At 39.9% G+C, this 20,991-nt stretch overlaps 3 protein-coding genes across 11 annotated transcripts; 1 reads left to right on the top strand and 2 right to left on the bottom strand.

The window, feature by feature from the left end:
* On the top strand, positions 1-3,697 carry mogat3b (monoacylglycerol O-acyltransferase 3b). Its single transcript, XM_035625166.2, has 8 exons — positions 1-156; positions 608-698; positions 883-990; positions 1,926-1,996; positions 2,223-2,427; positions 2,673-2,847; positions 2,964-3,148; positions 3,232-3,697. Exons 2-8 carry the CDS (start codon positions 617-619, stop codon positions 3,384-3,386), a joined length of 981 nt encoding a protein of 326 aa, XP_035481059.1. The 5' UTR covers positions 1-156; positions 608-616; the 3' UTR covers positions 3,387-3,697.
* A 653-nt stretch (positions 3,698-4,350) lies between these two features.
* srrt (serrate RNA effector molecule homolog (Arabidopsis)) lies at positions 4,351-12,367 on the bottom strand. 4 transcript variants are annotated; one of them, XM_035625159.2, is made up of 20 exons: positions 12,225-12,367; positions 11,628-11,746; positions 11,273-11,401; positions 11,037-11,183; positions 10,644-10,832; positions 8,820-8,989; positions 8,487-8,671; positions 8,292-8,402; positions 8,060-8,213; positions 7,804-7,952; positions 7,649-7,710; positions 7,474-7,552; positions 7,056-7,247; positions 6,761-6,931; positions 6,381-6,534; positions 5,510-5,703; positions 5,204-5,357; positions 4,967-5,059; positions 4,747-4,857; positions 4,351-4,643 (listed from the first exon to the last, which is right to left on the bottom strand). In XM_035625159.2, the coding sequence occupies exons 2-19, from the start codon at positions 11,744-11,746 to the stop codon at positions 4,754-4,756; spliced, it is 2,556 nt and encodes an 851-aa protein (XP_035481052.2). In that variant the 5' UTR covers positions 12,225-12,367; the 3' UTR covers positions 4,351-4,643; positions 4,747-4,753. The 4 variants fall into 4 exon arrangements, with proteins under 4 accessions (XP_035481052.2, XP_035481048.2, XP_035481051.2 ...); XM_035625155.2 differs by having other exon boundaries at positions 4,758-4,857; XM_035625158.2 differs by having other exon boundaries at positions 4,758-4,857; positions 5,210-5,357.
* A 700-nt stretch (positions 12,368-13,067) lies between these two features.
* On the bottom strand, positions 13,068-19,976 carry rnf167 (ring finger protein 167). 6 transcript variants are annotated; one of them, XM_035625162.2, is made up of 12 exons: positions 19,774-19,961; positions 19,638-19,650; positions 19,519-19,558; positions 18,368-18,493; positions 18,166-18,246; positions 17,934-18,071; positions 17,766-17,853; positions 17,573-17,663; positions 17,332-17,437; positions 16,355-16,448; positions 16,015-16,095; positions 13,068-15,751 (listed from the first exon to the last, which is right to left on the bottom strand). In XM_035625162.2, exons 4-12 carry the CDS (start codon positions 18,470-18,472, stop codon positions 15,330-15,332), a joined length of 1,206 nt encoding a protein of 401 aa, XP_035481055.1. In that variant the 5' UTR covers positions 18,473-18,493; positions 19,519-19,558; positions 19,638-19,650; positions 19,774-19,961; the 3' UTR covers positions 13,068-15,329. The 6 variants fall into 6 exon arrangements, with proteins under 6 accessions (XP_035481055.1, XP_035481056.1, XP_035481054.1 ...); XM_035625163.2 differs by having other exon boundaries at positions 19,847-19,942; XM_035625161.2 differs by having other exon boundaries at positions 19,519-19,650; positions 19,847-19,976.
* Positions 19,977-20,991: the final 1,015 nt, after the last annotated feature.

Genomic DNA, 20,991 nt, shown 5'->3' with positions numbered 1-20,991 from the left:
TAACACTGCTTACTAGTGTGTCAAAGTATTGGGGGGAGTGGATTTGTTATCAGCGGCTTTACATGATCTGGTCAAAGTGCATCCTGCATGTTGAGGTTGCCTGAGCTGGTGAATCTGTATACATTCAAATCTACTTTGGAATAAACTCCTCATAAGGTACAGTACTGTGTTTTATTCTTAGCAGTATATATCAAAAAAGTTTTTTGTGAACTTACTGTATTTACTTTACTTTTAGCCAAAGGTGTTTTGTGGTCCTACTAGCATGACTGATGAACGTTTTATTTGAGAGCAAATTTTTAAAAATCCTACTGTCTTAGGTTTGCCTGTGGGCTCGTTCACAAGTTAGTCATTTGATCATAACAGCATGTTTTTAAGTCTATGTCTTCCCTGAAGGAAGATTAAAAGGACAAGCTGAAATCCGGCTTACTGATGCAATCTGATCTCGATCATAAAAACATCTATCATAAAATTGAATTATCAAATTAGACAAAGGAACCTTTGTCTTTTCTACAGGCATACAATATTTTATTTAATTTCCCTTGACCTGTATTGACAGAAAGCGCAGTTTAAAGTGTAATTAACTGAAAACTGATGTTGTGGCCTCCAGGTTGCAGAAATGACGAAAGAAAAAAGTAAGTGGAAGGAGTTTTTAGAGGCTGCAAGTGTTCTGCAATGGGTGCTGACCTTTCTCTTCTTAGGTAAGACCCCACTGCACAGATGCTTTATGACCTCGGATGATATGATACATTAGCTCACCTGCTTACTCACAAACTTTTCACTTTGTGTCTATCAAACTGCATTGTATGCACTTTTGTGTCTGAGCTCATGTAAGACAACTCTTGTGCCCCCCAACATGTGGATTGTCACACAACGAAACCTCAGGGGTGGCTTGCTATATCCTGTTTGTGTATCTCATGTTCACCTGGTTGTGGCCGCTCCCCACTCTGTACTTCATATGGATGGTGATGGACTGGCAAACTCCTGAAAGAGGTAAAGTAAATGTCATCATTCATCAACAACACAATCCCAGTACGTTGTCTCTCTGTGTCACGCTAGGTTCATGTTACAGGCAGGTTGTATACTGTTCATACAGGAGAAGTGACAAAATGAAGTTCATGCAACAAAGTCGGTTTGATGGACTATTTTCCCATGATGCATGGCACAAGGGAAATACAAAAAGGGTTAGTTGCAGTTGACATTAACATTTTTAAAACAGCTTTGTGAGCTCTACAAAGAAATGAATATAATTTTGAAATTTCATTGTATCATATATTTGCTAGTGTCAAATATGTATGTCTCTGTTCAGCAATTCCACACAACATATTAATTACAGTATATTATATGCCAGTCTTTATGGTAACAGTATTTGCAATCAATATACAATAAAAGAACCCACTCAACCATTTTTTACCACCAGGAGATGACATAATACATGTGTCAAACTTCAACTTGAATGAATTGCACTGTAAAATAAACTAATACGTTAATTTCCCCCCCCCCCCCCCCCCCATCTTTTGTTTGTTTGTTTTTGAGCTGTTCCTGAAGTGTTTCTCTGGTATATCTATCTACATAAATAAATATATAAATATATATATTATTTTTTTTCTTTCTTCCAACTGTGAGTGGGACCATGCAGTGTGGGAGAACAGTGTTTATTAACAGCGCACACACAAAAATGGTGTGCTCTTTGTTGAGAATATATTATTTTGTCACATTTCCAGTGTCAACATACTTAAAACTCAAAACCTGCTTAGAATAAGATATGTAGTGTGGAACTGGGGCACAGCCTATGCATGATGCCTATATGATTTATGTATACTAACTGCAAAAACTGTGCACTACAACAATAAGTATATGATATAATGTATATGGTATAGCCTATACAGTCAGTGCAGTATGTAGTATGATTCTAATGTCTCCATAAGGGGGTAGGAGATCATCATTTATGAGGAAGTGGACGGTATGGAAGCATCACAGAGACTTCTTCCCCATCAAAGTAAGTTTCACTATGGATTTTCCATCACCTGTTTGAACAAATCGATGCACATCCTCTCAGATCTTCTTAAAAAACTACAGTCAAAACCAGCAAGAACCAATTAACATAAAAATCTGTTCTTTTCAAGCTGATCAGAGAAAATATGTGCAGCGACACTGGGCATGGCTTTATGCTTAACATCAGAGATTGACTTTGTTAACCCTCCTGTGTCCATGTTCTTGCTCAGTTGGTGAAGACAGCGGAGCTGAATCCAAACAAAAACTACATCTTAGGCTGCCACCCACATGGCATCATGAGTGCTGGAGCCTTCGCCTGCTTCACCACAGAGAGCTGTGGCTTCTCGGAGGTGTTCCCTGGTGTGCGAGCCTCCCTGGCAATACTGGCCGGACTCTTCAGGATACCATTCTTTAGAGAGTACATAATGTTTGCAGGTAATTATTACATGTTCTACAAAAGGGCTGAAGTATAGTCCCTCCATCTGATAAGCAGTTTATATGAAGTGAAATCTGATTGAGGGCCTGCTCTGGCCCCGGGCCATTAGATACTTGATGACAGTGCAGCTACAATATACAATAAAGAGGAAAAGTGAAAATACAGTTTACTTTGTAAGACTGTAAATGGAAAACAGTCTCCAGAACAAGTAAACTGACGTCACTCTCTTACTTTGTATGTTTAGGCCTTTGTCCAGTCAGCAAACCGAGCCTTGTCCACCTCCTTTCAAAGAGTGGCGAGGGGAATGCAGTGGTGATTGTGATAGGGGGCGCTGCCGAGTCTCTGGCGTCATCTCCTGGAGTGAACACCTTGGTTGTGAAGCACAGAAAGGGATTTGTCAGGTTGGCCCTTGAGTTTGGGTGAGCACACGCGCAAAAACACAAATTCAATAACAGGCACGTCAGTGTGTATCATTGTACTCACGTGGTAGCAGTGGACAAAACGCCCAGCTGTAATCCATGATAATCTTCCACAGGGCCGACCTAGTGCCGGTTTACTCCTTCGGGGAGAACGAACTCTTCAGGCAGTTGATTTTCTCAGAGGGCAGTCTAAGTCGGAGGTTACAGGACCTGTTTAAAAAAATTATGGGGTTTGCCCCATGTCTATTTGTTGGTGAGCACTTGGCGATCATGCCTTACAGGATTCCAGTTACCACAGTTGGTGAGTATTTCATCATTCTGTAGATAAGATAGCCTAAGATTTGCTGCTCTGTCCATTTGACTCTCAAACTCTACTTCTTCCAGTGGGGAGCCCCATCCCTGTCCCAAAGCGTGTCACACCCACCGAGGCGGAGGTCGACCACTACCACGGACTTTACATTGAGGCCCTGTCTAAATTATTCCACGAACACAAGGTCAGCTGTGGCCTCTCCGAAAGTCACAAGCTCCGGATCATTTAGACATTTCACTGCCACATAAACTATGTGGCTGCAGCTTTAAATGGAACTTTGACTTAATGGGTCTTTGTGTTGATCCGATGACATGGGACTTGATTTTCAACATCAGATTGACCTTGCAGGTTTCTGTGCTCATACTGTAAATTCTGCCTTTAGTGTTAAACATAAATGTGCCTTATTTATCATAATAAATAAGAGGTGAGGCCCATTACTTGCGAATGATGTTCAAAAACCAATGCAAACACTAACCATGTCGTCGAATGATGTTTTCGTCATGATGTAATACTTGTTATTAAAAAGGCCATTCAAACAAAGATGATTCAAACAATGAATTACTGCTTGTGTCACAGTGTGTGCATGCTCCTCTTCGATCTTAGTATACATATATATAGTATACACTGTTTTAACATTTGATTAGCATGTTCATGCTAAAAGCTGTTGTTTTTTTTACATCGTCACATATTGTGTAGAGCAAGAGGCACTGGCATTGTTTTCATTCAACAGATCTCAATAGTTCTTCCAACACTGCAAACCTTCTGTAGTCTACTAGTTGGCAGCAGTGTTAAATGAAATGCTGAGCGGATGTTCACATATGTAATTTCAAGGGTTTACCCAGCAGAGGGCAACAATTCCTCACACCTGCTTTAATTCCTTTACCAGGCGGGTTGTGAGTCTGGGAACAAAGACCACGATAAAAATGAGCTTCACCTCATCTGGACATAAGCAGAAATATACAAAAACACCTCGCAGCATCTTGCTGAAAATGAAATGAATTACTTTTCTATCAATTGTCCAAACATTCTCAATCACCAATGTGTTCAACACTAACCCTGATCCGAAGTTAAATGCAGACCTGACCACAGAAAGATATTACAGTCCAGGGGTGAACTCCCTGATGAATATCCTCATCAGTATGTTGTCATTTTAACTCCGACTGGCATGACTTTGTTGCTCTGATCTGCTGAAATATCGCACACAATTTGATTTTATTTGAAAATGTTTAAATACATGATGTTGTTACATCATAACATTATTGAGGAAGCAGTTTACAGCAGAAGTTTGCTTAAGTTGCACAGTAATCACAAAATGCATTATTTAACTCTCAAATTATCGTATTCCTACAAAAAGCAAGCAGAACACAACACTGGTGAAAGACTGGAGATTGAAGGGACCGAGTGAACCTTCTAAAAGAAATCCATATCATCTGGTGCGTCCAGGTCACGGTATTCAATGATGTTGCGTGGATCACCTCTCGACATCCTGACGGAGGAAGAAGAAATACATCATTAAAAAAATGTAGGTTTAAAATTCTCCAAGACCAGATAATAGGGGCAGTTCATAGCCAAGTAAAGATCACACGTACAGTGGTCTCACCTAATGTTGCGTGGCTTCCCCAGGTAGCCACCTTGTCCGCGGAAGTTGTCATAGTTGCCTCGGCCTCCTCCGTATTGGTTTGGGGGGTACGGAGGTCCACCTGTCAATCAAAACAAATGCAGTGGTCTTACTGACAACACAGTACACAACTGTAAGCGTGCAGGAAAAAAAACTACAAATAAAATGAGCATCGTCATCGAAGAACATACCGCCATATCCCATCAGTGGTGGACGAGGTTGTCCAAAGCCCATTGGACCCTGAAGACCTTGAGGAGGAAAGGGCATGCTGGGAGAAAGCAAACCTGTGGTTTGGGACAAAAACAACCAGAGAAAAAGTTAAAGTTCTGGTGTGCCACAGTGCATAGATAAATGTATTCAGTCAGATTTTGTTTAAGAATTCAAATTTTATCTGAGTATCTGAGTTGATAAGATAGAAATGTGTTGACCTTGACCTGGGGTCGGAAGAGGTAGTTTCATCTCTGGCAGCGATGGTCTCTTGGCATCCATCAGGAAATTGTTGAAGAACACCACTTCCTTTTTCACTTCCTCAATTTTGTCCCCGTGTTTGTTCAGGATGTGTTTCCGTACAAACTCTGGGCCCTGGTAATTAATTTGAAATGTAGAATAAGGTTCAAGCAACAAAACAGTGAATGACAACGCCTTGGCGATGTAATGTACACGTCCTCTAGTAGTCTTTAAGTACAAGAAGGAAATCATTGGAACAGCTTCAGTCTAAAATCACAAGTGCTCACCTTAAATTTCTTGCCACTTAATGGGCACAGCCATTTGTCCTTTCCCAGCTCCTGAGTGTTGGCAGACACAAACTTCTCCACCTCATCCTCAGGATCCTTACGGCCCATCTTCCCTGCCTCTTCCTCAGACAGAATTTCTTTTAAACTAAACAAAGGACTAAGCCTCTCCTCGATCATCTTCTGCCACTGTTGCACTATTTGAAAATAAATAAATAAAAACAGCTTTTAAAATGCAGTTATCCAAGCAATCCATAAAATCACCACAAAAATGAGTGAGATGTGTGACAAAGTTTAGTCATATGATTTAAAGTAGGGCGGTAACTAATGATTATTTTCTTTATCGATCAATTTGTTGATTATTCTTTCAATTAATCGTAAAGGTTAAGTTGTTTGGTTCATAAAGATGATGTTTTGTTTTGTCAAAGAAGAGATTTAGTTTACTGTCATAGAGGAGCAAAGAAACCAGAAAATATTCTGAAATCAGATCATTTAACTTTTTTTAAAACTTTAATTCAAAACCAGTTTTAAAGAACTTATATATAAGAACTATTAAAACATATTTTTGCATTTATATTCCATATATTTTAAGGTAAACGGCAACTACACAAAATTTCAACTTAAAAAAATGAAAATTATATATTTTATGTTGCAGATTTTAATGCATAGCAAACATTAAAAACATCTAAACTGATTAAGTGTTGACCATATAGAAATTTCTCAGCAAAATTGTGAGAAAGAAGATATACAGAAGATTGTGCAGCATATTAAAATTAAAGAGGAACACACTTCAACTAAGCTACCATTGTATATCAACACCGTAGCACTGTACTCTTCCATGTTTATACAACACAAAGACGAGAAACAGACTGACCTTCTCCATTTGTGATACGGTTTGGTGGGATGGGTCCACGAACATGGATCATGCCACAGCGATTGGGCATTTCGTCCTCACTTGGGTATTCACAGGTGTTGTAATAGTCAATTGAGTGCACAACACGCAGGTACAGGAGCAGACGGTCCAAAACCTGGAAAGAGGGAGAAGGCAAAGAAATCTAACAAAGACTGGCTGCAAAGATTTAATTATTTAGTAAATTAGCCTGTTCTGGTCAGACATGTGAATGACACAGTATATAGTAGATGTAGGAACAGCAGAGCATCAAATGTTTGATGAAATAAAATAATGCACTAAATAGGTATTTGTGCTGTATAAATGCCATTTTCATAGTTTAATCATAAAGCCAAAAGGCAAACCTTGGCTAATTTGTCATCCCTCTCCACAGTTGTCTCTGTAGGGTTTCCTTCCTTGGCGCTCTCCTCGGGTTCCATCCCACTGCCAGAGCCCAGGAGCTCCTCCTCCTCGGCACTCACCTCCTCGATCAGGTAGTCTGTGATGTTCTTTAAGATGGGGTTCTGAGCTGGCAACTGGGAATTAACAAACCATCACCAACAAATGGATAATTAAGTAACAACAAAACTCATTTGAGAACAATCACTTTAAACCGCAGACACACACATGCAAATGTATTTGACAGCAACAGTGCTGTACCTCAGTGCTCTGCCCCTCTTCCTGGGGCTTGCTGCTCCACAGGTCTCCTTTCTCGTCCAAAGCATGAATGAGTTTGGCAGCCAGCTTGATGTCATTGCGGAGCACCTGCTTGTGCTGAGTGATGCCATTAACATTACGCACTCTCCGGGCCAGGTCCCTGTTCACCCCCGGTGCCAGTTCACAGTCACGCAGCTGTGAAGGGTAGAGTAAAACTCACTTTTCATGTGTTTTATTCGTGTCTTTTCTACCACAGCTTTATTTTACTGACAAAAAATGTTAACGATTTTATCAAGATTAAAAAAAGGGGGAAAAAGTCAGCATTAGTGTTAACCCGCACTTCATTAACAGAAAAAGGTAACTTAACACATTACAACTACTTCCAAAACAGGAGCATCAGTGGCTGAGACTGGCAACTTACTCGAATGTTCTGTAGGTTCCAGCAGACCTCTTTGATATTGACACTACGGTCAAACGTTACCCAGCAACGCCTGAAAAACCTGCAACAGCACAGGGTCCATTTAGAAATGATCGTGTTATCATGAGCGGACCCTAGTCTCACACAATTTGAAACTAAATGGAGTACAAAAACCAACCTGCGCTCTGGATGGGGGTCAGACAAACAAACACGCAGAAAGCCAGGGTACCGTCGGCAAAGCTGAGGGAGAATAACAGATTAGGATACTGATTATACCAGCAGTGGGGGGGGGTTATCTCCGGTAGCATCAAGGCTGCCTCTTGTTCAACTCACAGCGATAATCTCAGCCTTGGAAATGGTGGGAGCAATGCTCCTCATGAACAGAGAGCAGGTCCGGTGGAGAGGCCGTGGTCTTGGAGAGTCATCTTTGGGCTTCTTCTCTTCTTTCTTCTCCTCTTCAGAGTTTTCCTTCGGTTTCTCCTCTTCACAGTTATATGGGAAAAAGCAGATTGGTGGGGGAAACTATGAGTAATGAAAACTGGGACAATATTAAAGTCTCTGATGATGCACTTTGAATCGTGTTCGTCACCTTCCCCTTCCTCCTCATCCTTGTCTTCCACCTCTTCCTTCTTCACAGGTTTGTCAGAGCAGTTAGAGTTGGAGTCTGAATCGGAGTCAGAGTCACTCTCTGAGGCGCTTCCTTCATCATCACTGTCTCCACTGCGCTTCCTCTTTCTTCTCTGCTGGACAATGATGAAGAATATTAGTTTCATTTCTGTCTCTTGTTAGCGATAAAATGTAATAATGGAAGCAACACAAACCTTCTTGGGTTCAGGAACTTCCTCTTTGACAGCTTCTTTCTCTGCCAACTCTTTCACATCACCTGCTTCTGCTGCGGCGGCCCTTTCTGTGTTTGCAGAATCACTCTCCTCCTGTGGCAGAGTTGACTTGTCATCACCCCAGCAAAACATGGAATCTTTACTGCTTGGCCAAGACTGACAGAGAACAAAACATACCTTCTCATTATTTTCTTTCTCCACTGAGGGTTTCCGGTCACCGTCCGTGGGTTTTTGGTCATCTCTCTTGGGAGGTTCAACACCGCCTGGAACAGACACTGACTTCTCCCTGTCTTCTTCCTCTTCGGATGGAAGATCCAAGATGCGAAGATCATGATCTGTCCCTCCTTCCATCTTTATCACAGCTGAAAGCAGGGAGAAGGGTGTATACAGGAGTTCAGACTACAACTGAGGACAGTGTATAATATATAATTGTATCGATACTCATTAATGTAGAGAAAAATAGACCAACTCCATGTCAACAGCATTCTTTAAATCATTTTGAGGCCCCACCTGCATCCAGAACTTTGATGATGGCGGGGGTCTGTTCAATGTCCAGGGAGACATTATCAAACCATGCGTTCTCCATCAGGAACGTGAAGACATTAAGACGGTTGTGCAGGGCACTCTGGGCCGCTGCCTTAAGTCGGCTGGCCTCGTCCGGGTGGTACTTGGACCTGAACCTGTGTCCAGAATTGAGGTCCACAAAAAAGTGGGGAGGGAATGCCGGGGGTTGGAATGAACAGGGTAAAAAAGTTAGAGACTAAATAGATAATTAATGTCTTTATGTCACATCTGTGGAGTCAAAAATTGCACTGAAGAATATGATTTATTCGCATATTAGTTTCTTTACTTTTTATGGAATTTCGCCCAAAAAATTGTTAAAGCCAAATATTTGCGCTGTCTCTTGGGAAACAGTCAAAAAGCCAAATGAAATTGAAGTACAGAGGGATCCAGAAGTCTCAAGTGGTCACAGATTGTTGGACCTCATTGTGTCAATACAGAATGTCATGATTAAGGTTGTGATTTCTGTATTTTGTATAATTCTTGTGTCAGTTCTTTCAGTGTATGCATGTTTTGAGTTTCTGATTATGAAAACAAATTACTGCAATTTACTCACTAGTTAAGTTTGAGATTAACTCACCAAAAAGGAGAAAACACAACAAAGAGTTTCACATAGTTAGAATTTCACATTAAAAATGTTTAGCATTGAGTGGACTACAGTTACCTTTTGTTCAGCCAGTTTAATAACAAATAAATACAGAGAAGGGGGCTCTTCTGTGACAATTCGCTCCACTTCACCCCAATGGTGTGTCTGTACACACACAAATTCGGTTTTGGGATTCGGTTTGGTCCGAATATAAAAAGAAAATTGAGTAGAAAAAAAGTATAAAACAAGTAAAAAAAAAACGATCTCCATGCGCGGAAGACTACTTGACTGTCTATCTAAATTCCCTGTTACTGTGTGTCTAAGAGCAACTGCATTGTGCGCAGTGCATACCCTTGCTGTCTAAAACCGGTTGTTGTGGTTCCACTTTTTCTCATCTTCAAACGAAAAGTCGTCAACGTAGTAGTGGCAATGGAGGGAAGAAAAATGGGTTATTTCAAAAATGGAACAATTTAGCACAATACCTGTAAAACAAGCGCAATAAGCATTAACAGGCATTATACAATCATGTACAACGTTAAGACGTCAAATAAGAAACAAAAAAAACAACCCAATTAATGAGGATGAGTTTTCGGTCAAAGCTACATGTAACTGAACAAAAAGAGATTAACTTCATTTCTATATTTCAGTATCATGATTGTGAGAATAATTAAGAGACATATGCTACACTGTTATGGGTGAGATTTATGTCTGTCCGTCTTTAAAAAAAAGTTTATTTCCTTCTCCGATAAACTGCAACTTCTGTAAAAAACAGTCTTCAGTAACAGATTGTGGATCTGGTCCTAGTAAATGGGGGCAAGGCCTTTGGATTATATGGAAAGCACATACAATGTGTTCAAGGCCTTACTTGGACAAACTATACTTCAACCTTAAGGTTGTTAATACAAATACTAGATTTATAAGCCATTATAAGTTAAAAAAAAAGACTACTTTATGTCCCACCCACCATAAGGACCAAGCCCCACCTATTAGAATATAATTTAAAGAGCAGTTTTATCAATTACTATGATGATAATGAAATAAAAGCCAAATGAGAGGAGCTGTGAAAATTTGGCATCCACAGATTAATCGACTGCAATAGTTCAATGACATAGACATCATATTACATTACACCAATGATAAAATCTACTTATATCAATGATTAGTAGTAAGGGCTTTTGATATCGTACCACTCTTCATCTTTATGAGCCAAGAAGAAGTCCTGCATCTGCTGTCGGCGAAAGTCAATCTTGTACTCATTGTAGCGTTTGACTGCCTCAGTCTCATCCACAGAATCATCCAGGGAAATCAGGAACTCCTTAAAGCTCTTCATTATTGGAGGGGGAGGACCCAAATCCATGTCATGGATGTTGCCGAGCCTAATGGAAGAGAGACAGAGGTTACTGCCAGATACTCAGCATCATCAGGGCATTTGGTCTTTGTTAAACAGAACTACCCAAACCTTCCCTCAGCCGCATATCTAATAGTTATGGCAATTGTTGGAAAGTTGAGATCAAATTTAGAACTTCACATGTGAAACCAATCATATTTAAGCTGTTCTTAGGCGTGATTCCACCTCTCACCTGGCTTGAATGGGGATGCCATGATGAGGCTGCATTAGGTGCAGGTCGGGGTGGCCCCAGGGCTGCGGTGGGCCATAGCTGGGCCCTCCTCCCCCACCATAACCCATGTCATATCCCCCACGATAGGGGTCTCCACCGTGGTCATCCCTGCCAGGGGATAGACAAAACACTTTGAAGCACCAGAAGATACTAGTTGTTAAGACTGCGGAAGACTATGTCACTGCTGTCAATCTCACCAGTCTCTCCTCATTCGTTTCTGCTGGGGGCTCATGTCGTGTCTGGGCGGGGAGAACCTCTCCCTACGTCCTCTGTCATAGTCCCGGTACTCTCCACGACTACGTCGTTCCCTGCCCCTGTCCCACTCCCTGGGAAATTGATTTCAGGAAACATGCAACAGAAAAAGGAACATGTAACAACGTGAAATATGTTTACCACTGAACTCAAGTCACAGTCAACTCCGTGTGCGAGCACCAGAGAGGGGGCATGTGGTTGCAAGAGAGGTTTTTGGAGACGAGGCACCATCCCGGGATGTAACCAAATCCTGCTAGTGAAAGACAGTCGTCTGGGGTTTGCCTCATCCCTCCTTCTTACCTGTCATTCCAGTCGTCTCTGCGTCTGTCTTCTCTCTCTCTCGAACGATCATAGTCACTTCGCTCCCTTCTGAATTTGTCCCTTCTCCTGCGGTCATATTCATCATCGCTGTCTCCCATCTCCACGAAGAGAGAAAGCAATTTTATGGGTTACAATTTGGCATGAATGAACTTTAGGTAACTTAACTGTGAGTTTAGTCATTATTGCTGATGCACTGTTCTTGTATCGTTAGAAGGATATGGAGATGGCCCGGAGTAATAACATTAAGCTAGGTCTTTGTTTCCCACAAGATACCGACAGTGAGACTTGGATATACAAAATATAAAAAGTAATAATTTAAAACCCGTAACGCGTCCAAGGACACGTGTGTCTGTCTGGTCAATTTGAAACAAAAGAAATAAGTGGATGCAGCCTAGGTCAACAATGGTATCTCGTGTTAGCTCAAATGCTAACATTGGCTAGCTTGAAAATCAGCGTTGATGTTGCACAGTAGGTCTTAAGGTAAGTGAGCGGACTTTGAGTAAACTGTTGACTTTTCGTTTTGACACCGGTCGATACAATACAATACAATAGAAAAACAAAGAAAAACTTTAAAACCTTATTGAGTATTTGCTCTGCTTTTTCGTGATCGCCCTTCTCTCCCCCTTCCACGTTTCTTTCTTTAGGTTGTGCAACGAACAGTAAACAACGGCGAGGACCGTCACCGCCACCTACCGGTTTGGAGTACGAATCACAGTTTCCTCAACTTCCGTTTTTCAATTCTATTTTCGCTAAAATTCCCATAATTTCTCACTTTCCGTAAGTATAATTTATTCTGTCAGCTATTTGTGCTGAACAATGTTTGTACAACACAAAAAGGTTAGCTACAGCAAATTTACCGCAAATGGTTTAGGAAATTGTATTCAAATGCAAACCACAGCCAATTATATCCACTGACAAGACAAAAAAAATATTGGACGAAGATCCTGTATATGAAATTCATCAAAAAACCACTGGGGGCTGGAGGGATCACTTTATCCAGAAATAAAATAAATAAGATAAAGTCATAAAGCAAATACAGGTAATGAACAATAATAGAAACACAAAAACTAAACTTGTTTTAGTTACTGGGTATGATATACCTGTCTATAGCTATCTATCTAGATAGATAGATAGATAGATATAGATATAGATAAAGATAGATGGATCTCCCTCTCTCTGTGTGTATATAGAGAGAGAGAGGAATCAACAGTATCATATACATGTACTTATGTATAATGTACATGAGGCCCTGTTGATTGTATGGGACCTGGTACCATCCTTTATTATGTTAGCAGCTGAGCAAGATCCTTTGATTTAAAATTCATATCACTCACTCACTCACGCACGCACGCACACATTATGTTTTAGTTATTTTTTTAGCTTTAATATTTACTTGAATGACAGAACATATGCATACCATTGTTGTATAATTGCTTTATTATAAAGAATCATGTGTCTATAGGTCTTTGTAACGAGTGTTATTAATTTTTCTCATCTGGACAAACAAATGGCACCACAGTCCCATTTCCGTGTTAAACAGAACTTTTCCACTGTTCAGACATTCGGCTTCTCAAACCTTTGTCTAATACATCAGAATCACACTTGACACCGAACATGTTTTAGTTAAGTTTATAAACTAGGCACATTCTAAAAGACGGAAAAACACGATAGTTTAGGTTTTACATTTTTTCCATTTGAGTCATTTAACAGTCCCTTAAATTGAGACATAGAGCAAAAAAAAAAAAAGTAGAGTAGAAGCATACTACAAATATAGGAAAATGGCAGTTCTATTTTACAATACTGACTATTGCAACAAATCCAAATGAATCCTCAATAGTTTGAGTCTTTAAATCAATCAGCAGTAAAATATAAACATAATTGTTTTTTGCAGTTTTACTCTCCAACATCGAAATGCACCTTACCAAAAACTATTCATCAGACGCAGAATTTTATATACATCCTGTGCAGTGTTTCCTCCATTATCACATGCCATTGTGTCGTGTTTTTCTGAAGGGGTGGGGTTGTTTCATTGGATCATCTACCTGATGTAATGTAGGAATGAGTAAGAGTAGAGTTCAAGCTGAGGTGATATGGTGGGGGCATGTTATTTTAATTGATGAATCAATTCTTGAAACACCTGGAGCACGCGATTATAGATTACAGAAACATAATATTACATTTCTGAAATTAATATTTCTCTGGCCGTAGTGGAGCAACATAACATGAATAAAGAGGAAACACGGCTCACGTGATCTGGTCTAGGAAAAACACCATAGTGTAAGGTTGTCAAACATTAAAAACAAGATTTCCAGTAGTGAATGTATGATGTTAGATCAAGTTAGACATTACATTTACTTGGAGTGGTGAGACAGTTGGCTGAATCAACTTTTCAAGTTTCCCGGTTGTTTTGCTCTTTAATATATAAATCAACAGCACAGACCCAACCCAGCTAATTTTTATAAAGTGTAGAGAGAGAGAGACCCTGTCTCGTGGGACAGCCGCTGAGCTTGTCCAAAGTTTCAGGTGCAAGATGAGTGCGACGATGCCAACAATCTGAATCATTACGCGCACTGAACATGTGTGACCACGGGCTTTCTCTTTCCGTGTTTGTCACCATTTAGCAAATGTGGAGCACATTATTTTCAGATCAAAGCTGCAGTATTTAGCACGGCTACACATAAGGAAAACATAGGAGTGTGAATCCTGTCCCTTCAGCTTCAAAACATTTAATTTACATTGACACATGTACATCAAGGCCAATGTAAGACAACGCTCTCTTTTTCCAGGGTCCGACTATTTGACATGTCATTCGATTTTGTAGAAAAATGGAAACGTACTCGTTAAATATTCACAAATCTGTATTTTACTTAAAAAGCGGATGAAATTTGTAAGATTAAAACCCATTAATCCTCACTATGTCTTTTACAATGCGCACTGACCTTTCATTTGTTGCTACAAGCCTGAGTTTGTTCGACTTGACAAACTGGATGAAGCTAAAAATATTTTTCTTTAACTGACCTCGAGCGTAGTACCGCTAAAACATGTGAAAGCAGCAGAAATGTATAACATAAAATGTATGCATCTTCGTGTAATTTAACGTTGAATTTGAGAAAAATCTGACATTTAAGAAAAAAGAAATGTAGGTTTAAAAACACATAGAAAGAGACCTAAAATGGATTAAACTATTAAATAAAGACAAACATTTCTCATCCACCTGTTCATTCTTGTTGAAGTTGTGTAAAAGCACTATCAGACTTAAAAAAAATATATATAATAGAATTAAGAGTCTTAAAACTGCCCCTAACCTTACAGAGAGAACCAAAGACCCATATATGCTGTGGTCAAGTTAGGAATTACAGCATGCAATAAAGCATGCAAGCAAATAAGGGAGCACGAGAGTGAATGTGTGTATATAAAGGGGTAAAATGTTGGATTTCTGATCAATGCATGTGCTGCATTTACTTTGACACCAACAAGCCAACCTCTGGTTAACGGATAAATGATTCTTTTCTAATGAACAAATGTTGCAAGAATACCTCGAGAAAGTTAACCCCAAATCCGCATACTATTATAAATTACAGGGTGAATAAACTATAGAGAGTGACAGCACATTTGTTGACAGAGAGCCCCCCCCCCCTTTTAGGTAAATCTAAGTAACCTTATTGTAGCCAGTTCCAGCCATCAGACCTCCACTGTATCCCTACCGATGAGCTGAGCAGTGTCGTCATCGGTGTGATGCCTTTCCTCTACCGTGTCCTCACTTTCTGAGTCCGTTTCCTCCTCAGGGGAGGAGAAGCCTTCGTAACCCAAGATGGGAGAGTCGCAGTGTGCAGGAGAGGCGAGGCACTGGGCAGTAGTGGTCGTGGTGGTAGCTGAATAGGCCCCCAGGCTCCCCGAGGGGGAACCCGGGTTGGAGGGCCGAAGAAGAGGAGTGCGCTCCGAATCTGCTTCACCCGTGGTTCTTTCCTCCTCCCGACGTCCAGTTTCCTCCTCAGACTCAGACTCAGAGTGCTCAGTGTTGTTTCGAGTGACCCGCTGTTTGCACACAGGACAAGTCTTCTTGGTCTGCGTGAGCCACGGGTCGACACACTTGCAGTGATATGCTAAAAAAAGAGGGGTTTTAAGAAACGTGAATAAAAGCAAGGGAATCAAATAAGGATTTATCTGTCTAAGTCCAAAACATAATTCTTAACTTCTATGGTCAAAAAAGAAAAAGTGGCAAAATTTTAGTTGCGGCGAATAAAACTGTTATAAACTACTTTACAATCATTATTCCAAAATAAATGGACAAATTATGACATTTTAATTCACTGATTTATTATTTTAATCCTTGTAATAATATGATAACAACATATTAAATATTTACCATGGGCACAAGGTAAAACTCGCAGCTTTTCTCCTTCTTCATACTCATCCAAACATATTGCACAAAGATCATAGTCATCCCCTGAAACAAAGGAGAATGTTTATCAATGCAAATCATTCTTATTCAAGTGAATTATTATCTCTTTAAATTCTTCGGCTATTTTCCAGTCTACGAATAAGTTAATATTTCACCCTAGGAACTTGATCTATGGAAAAAAATATCTACACAGGTGATAGAAGAGGTTTTATGGAGTTCAAATTCGGATACAATTTAATTACGCAATGGTTGTCAATGATCTTAAAAACAAGGTATTACACTGAGAATAATAGAATCATGTTACCTTTACTGAACCTGTGGATTGGAATCCGCTTCAGTTGTTCTTTGGACAAACGATTTTTCCGCAACCTTTTTCTATATCGCACACATCGTATTACCTGAACAATACAAAACCACTATGGCATGAGAAACACACTACAGTAACATTCAACACGTATGACTTTGTTTTTGTGTTCATGGACCCCAGCCTTCATAGTAAGTGATACATTCCTCCATTTACTTGTATGTGTGTACAGGCAGTTCAACATGGCGACAATGTTGATACGTTGCAGCATTGGGCAGATGCGGCCAGCGCGGCATTTATCTACTGTATATAAATCTGTGGTTGAGACCCTGACATACCCTTACCCTCACAATGACTGTGATGTCATCAATGACACGACAGAATGATGCTTGTTGAGTTTATGAATAGAGCCAGTGGCTCCCTAAAAAAACTAACTAACCACAGGCACATTTTGAACTAGCACTGAACTATGTCTACTCATTTATCCAGAAATCTCTGTCTGTCCTTTAATTTTCTTGACAACCGATCATCAGATTAACTGTAAAATTGGTGGGTGTGTTGCTGAGGACACAGTTAAGAGCAGTGTTGACTGTAGTATTTTGGATGAGAAGTCATCTACAAAAAAAATAAAAATACATAAATCTTAAATTGTATTTGCTGTGCACTACTTTGAAATCATAAGTGACTTCACAGTAATCACTGCACTTCCAGGGGTTCTCAGAAATACACTTGCCAGGTTTGAAGTCATTGGATGAGCGGTTGTCGGAAAAAACGAGAGACAGAAAAAAAGACTGACAGAGATTTCTGGATTTAAGAAGTATTCTCTAAGCTCTGATAACCACGATCCTAATTACAATGTACACAAGTGATTTAGCATTTACCCTTTAGGTGTGAGTTAACTCAAAATCTCAAAAGGTATATAAAAGAATGTACTGCATACCAAATAAACACTTAAGGACACAACTGTAAATTCTTACCAAGACAACAAACATCACAAGAATGATCATGCCAACTACTCCAGTGAAGGGAATAAGGTAGTATGAGAGTGGAAAAGAAAACTCTGGCTTGAGGATCACATATGCCCTGCAGACCAAGAAAAGAAATAAAGCATCACATACCAACTTTACTCTAAAGCACTGAGGACCTCTTGAACTTAAATCTCACTTGTTACTGTTTAATAAATCCATTTGATGAAAAAGTTGTAATGTTTTTACTTACCCTTGTTCTGGAATTATAAAATTCCTGAGAATTTGGGAGGCATAGTAGCTGGTGAAGACTGAAGAGATTTCAATCTCTTCTGCAATAGTGTCTGCAAAATGAACACGATTTAAATTTATTTGAGGATTTTAAGTAAGATGGTGAGGATGTACAACATTTGCAATTGTGTACATTTTATAAAAAGGAGAATTACCATTGCTGTAGTTCATATTGAGCAGAGTGTCAGAATACATGTTGTGAATGACTGCAGCATCATATCCAGCTTGCTGTGCATGCAAGACCTGAAAAACAAAACCTTGCTTTAAACCATTTTGCTTCACAAACACTACAACCTGTTCATAGCCACTCAAATATCACCAACCTTTATATCAAAATTGCAATCATAGCGTCTGATGAGAACAATGGATTTGGTGGTGTTAGCATCAAATGATGGTGGCAATGGAGGAGGAGGATCTATTGCTGTGCAGCCATTAAGTGGGCGGGACACCACCAAAACTCCCTTTCACACAGAGAAAAAAACCCACATCATTATAAAAGACTTTGACCTTTGTTTTTTTTCTGCATGCACCCTTTCTCCAATTCTCTGCTCTTACCATTAGCCCTTCCTTGGGAAGCGGAGATCCAAACAAGGCAGGTAGGTCCTCAAACAACATGGAGGTCATATTGCTATAGTGCTGTGAAACATTATGTACATAATGTAAGAATGAAATAATTTTCAGGAGAATTTGTTGAGTCCTATTTATACCGAATATATTTATACCAAAGTCCATGAGTTAAATCTCCTTGATTACTTACAGCATAGATGTAGGCATGTGTGGTTGAGGGCACCAGGAGGCAGCAGAAAACCAGTATGGCGACATTCAGTTGAGCTCTCACGCGCCACACACCAATGTGCACCATCCTCGGAGGGTTACAGTCGCACTAAATTGCAAAAAAATATACAACTTTACAAATCACGACCAGAGGCAAAAAGCTGATAAGAAGCTGATCATGCAATTTGATCAGAGCCTGGCATTAACATTCAAATTCAAACTGACTATTCAAGAGGTGAAACTGTGTTGTAGGCCGGGAATGTGCAAACAAGTGACTGTAAACTGACTCACCAGCATGTACTATCTATCTTCATGGTTTAGCTGAGCAAACATTATGGCTAAGATGGGTCACTCTTAAAATTGACTGTTTAAACAATCAAATGGTTTCTTAATCTGTGTATCGAACTGTATTTGTATTCTGTGGTTGTTTCTATTGTTACCAATATTTCTAAATTGACATAACTTTGTGTAAACCACGTTCCCACATTCACATTAGCTGTATGAAAATAAACTAAATCTATGCAACTGCAAAAAGTCATTACTTCGTTACACTTTTATTTTGGTGAGTTTGTTTTTTTCTCTACTACTTAGCACCACATTGTAACAACAATTGTATAACCCCGTTCTCTTTTAATTGTTCTGTCAAGTTCATGGTCACAGTCAGTGCACACTTGCCTACATTCAGAGGAAGCATTTTGATGACAATACACTTGTATATAACGGCCTCCAGATAAACATGTTGGGATTGAGAAGGTCTATAGATTCTCCCAAATGCCACATGTTCAAACACTATATTGGCTGGCTCATTATTCGTTTGTACATCAGTCAATCTGAATTTCTGATATCATTAAGAATGATCGTCCCAACTTTTTCATCTTGAGGCGCTTCTGTATCGACTTGAGCCTAGTGCAGGTTTACAATGTTGTATCTCTTGTTCCATAAAACACACTGAAGACACTGCCCTTAACCATTGTTGTGTTCTGCCTACAGGAAGTGAGTGAGGGAATGATAACACTGCCGTTGTGTTGCCTCTGTCACAATCATAAACCTGTTGTAACTTCGATTATTGTTCACATAAAACATATGCAAAGGCATCAATGTCGTCAGTGCAATCGCGTGTCGTTGACTACATACCTTAGTATCCTGCTAACGTCGGCCCTTTGAAGCCTGTAATCTGAGGGTGTCCCGGTTTTATCACTTTGTTTCCTGACATGTCATCGTGCAAAATCAATTAGAGTGGTTTGGTTACTCACTTTCTCGGCAATCCTATGAATTCGGGAGAGAAAAAACAAGAGAGCCGGAGAGGATTAACATTAGCTAGCTGGCGTTTGGTTCGTGTTAGCAGATGTTAGATAGCAATTACGGTAACTCGTCTCTGTGGCAGATTACTTTTAGTATTCTTTGTAGTCTGTAAACACTATCTCCTACGTCCTGTACATAAAACAAAATATGTGTTGTCCACCGTAAATGAGACACTTTGCTTCGCGAGCCCAACTCGCGTTAGCTCTCCGCGGCGAGGTTTGTTTGTTTCTATGGTTTGTTTTTGCTTCTTGCTTCCTGGTTCTTCTTACCGTCGTGAGATGGCAGAGTAACCCAGCAGCATCCGCACCCACAGCGCCACTAGCGGCCAGGCGGAGAAACAACAACCATCTCAGTGCCACGCACTCTGCACACGCCTTGCCTCCAATGGCAATAGCCCTAAAAGGTTTATGAAAGCCCATTGGATCCAGATAGAGGGGCCTTTTTTTCATGCCAATAGTTATTGAAGACTTGCTGCTAAAATAGAGAGATAGCCACAGACCGAGACAGAGACCAGGTTCACTTCATTCAGATAAGCAGCAGATTCCAGATTGGTCTATCTACAGACCAGCATCTACAGGTCACAGGAGAAAATTCCCTGGAGCACTTGAGGCTGAGAGAGTCTTGCCTCCTGCAAGGGAGACTGCAAAACAGTTGCATATACATCATATTTGTATTATGTATATGCAATTTATATCAGAACTCAAAGGAATCCATACATCACACAGTGGTTTCTTCAATACTGCACTCAAAAGGTGGGATCACTCTACTGTCACATACAGTGCCTTCACTGCTGTTGCTCTGCAAAAATATTTGCTTTTGGGTCTAATTACTGTCTCTTTGCCTTTCAACCTGTGTAGTTCATGTTTTCAGGGTTTGTCCTCACAGTGATGCTAAAGACCGGTCATGTGGTCTTTAAGATCAAGTGTTTAACCTCCTGGGGGTTGCAGGTGTAGATGAACATGTAGGTACAAGACTATGGGATGTCAAACAAATAGTTGCAGATCTATAGTTTTAGATCAACATAAAATGATATTCTGATGGAAATTGAGGAAATTAGGTGGTTTCTACTTTGTTTTCAGTATTTTAATGCAACTGAAATTAATTTTAGGCCGGTTCTACTGGAAAATGGGATAATAAGACTGGCTTGTTGAACCCTGCCTATTGTATTTGAGTTTATTCAGTGATAGCTTATTTCATATGAAATGTATTGTTTATGGAAAAATACATTGTGTGTTGTCTACCACGCTTTTAGGTCTAATTACTGTCTCTTTGCCTTTCAATCTGTGTAGTTCATGTTTTCTCATC

Source organism: Scophthalmus maximus, chromosome 2 (genome assembly GCF_022379125.1).
Source record: "Scophthalmus maximus strain ysfricsl-2021 chromosome 2, ASM2237912v1, whole genome shotgun sequence".
NCBI classification, from domain to species: Eukaryota; Metazoa; Chordata; class Actinopteri; order Pleuronectiformes; family Scophthalmidae; genus Scophthalmus; species Scophthalmus maximus.
This window is presented reverse-complemented; position numbering and strand designations above follow the sequence as displayed.

Excerpts from the sequence above, each read along its gene's own strand:
- mogat3b (XM_035625166.2), top strand. The coding sequence starts at position 617 with ATGACGAAAGAAAAAAGTAAGTGGAAGGAGTTTTTAGAGGCTGCAAGT. Across the intron at positions 991-1,925 it reads CTGGCAAACTCCTGAAAGAG|GGGGTAGGAGATCATCATTT; the intron begins GTAAAGTAAATG and ends TGTCTCCATAAG. Across the intron at positions 3,149-3,231 it reads GATTCCAGTTACCACAGTTG|TGGGGAGCCCCATCCCTGTC; the intron begins GTGAGTATTTCA and ends TACTTCTTCCAG.
- srrt (XM_035625155.2), bottom strand. The coding sequence starts at position 11,746 with ATGGGAGACAGCGATGATGAATATGACCGCAGGAGAAGGGACAAATTC. Across the intron at positions 8,672-8,819 it reads CATCAAAGTTCTGGATGCAG|CTGTGATAAAGATGGAAGGA; the intron begins GTGGGGCCTCAA and ends CCCTGCTTTCAG. Across the intron at positions 8,214-8,291 it reads AAGTTCCTGAACCCAAGAAG|CAGAGAAGAAAGAGGAAGCG; the intron begins GTTTGTGTTGCT and ends ATCATTGTCCAG.
- rnf167 (XM_035625161.2), bottom strand. The coding sequence starts at position 18,472 with ATGGTGCACATTGGTGTGTGGCGCGTGAGAGCTCAACTGAATGTCGCC. Across the intron at positions 18,247-18,367 it reads CACATGCCTACATCTATGCT|CACTATAGCAATATGACCTC; the intron begins GTAAGTAATCAA and ends AATGTTTCACAG. Across the intron at positions 15,752-16,014 it reads AGTTTTACCTTGTGCCCATG|CATATCACTGCAAGTGTGTC; the intron begins GTAAATATTTAA and ends CTCTTTTTTTAG.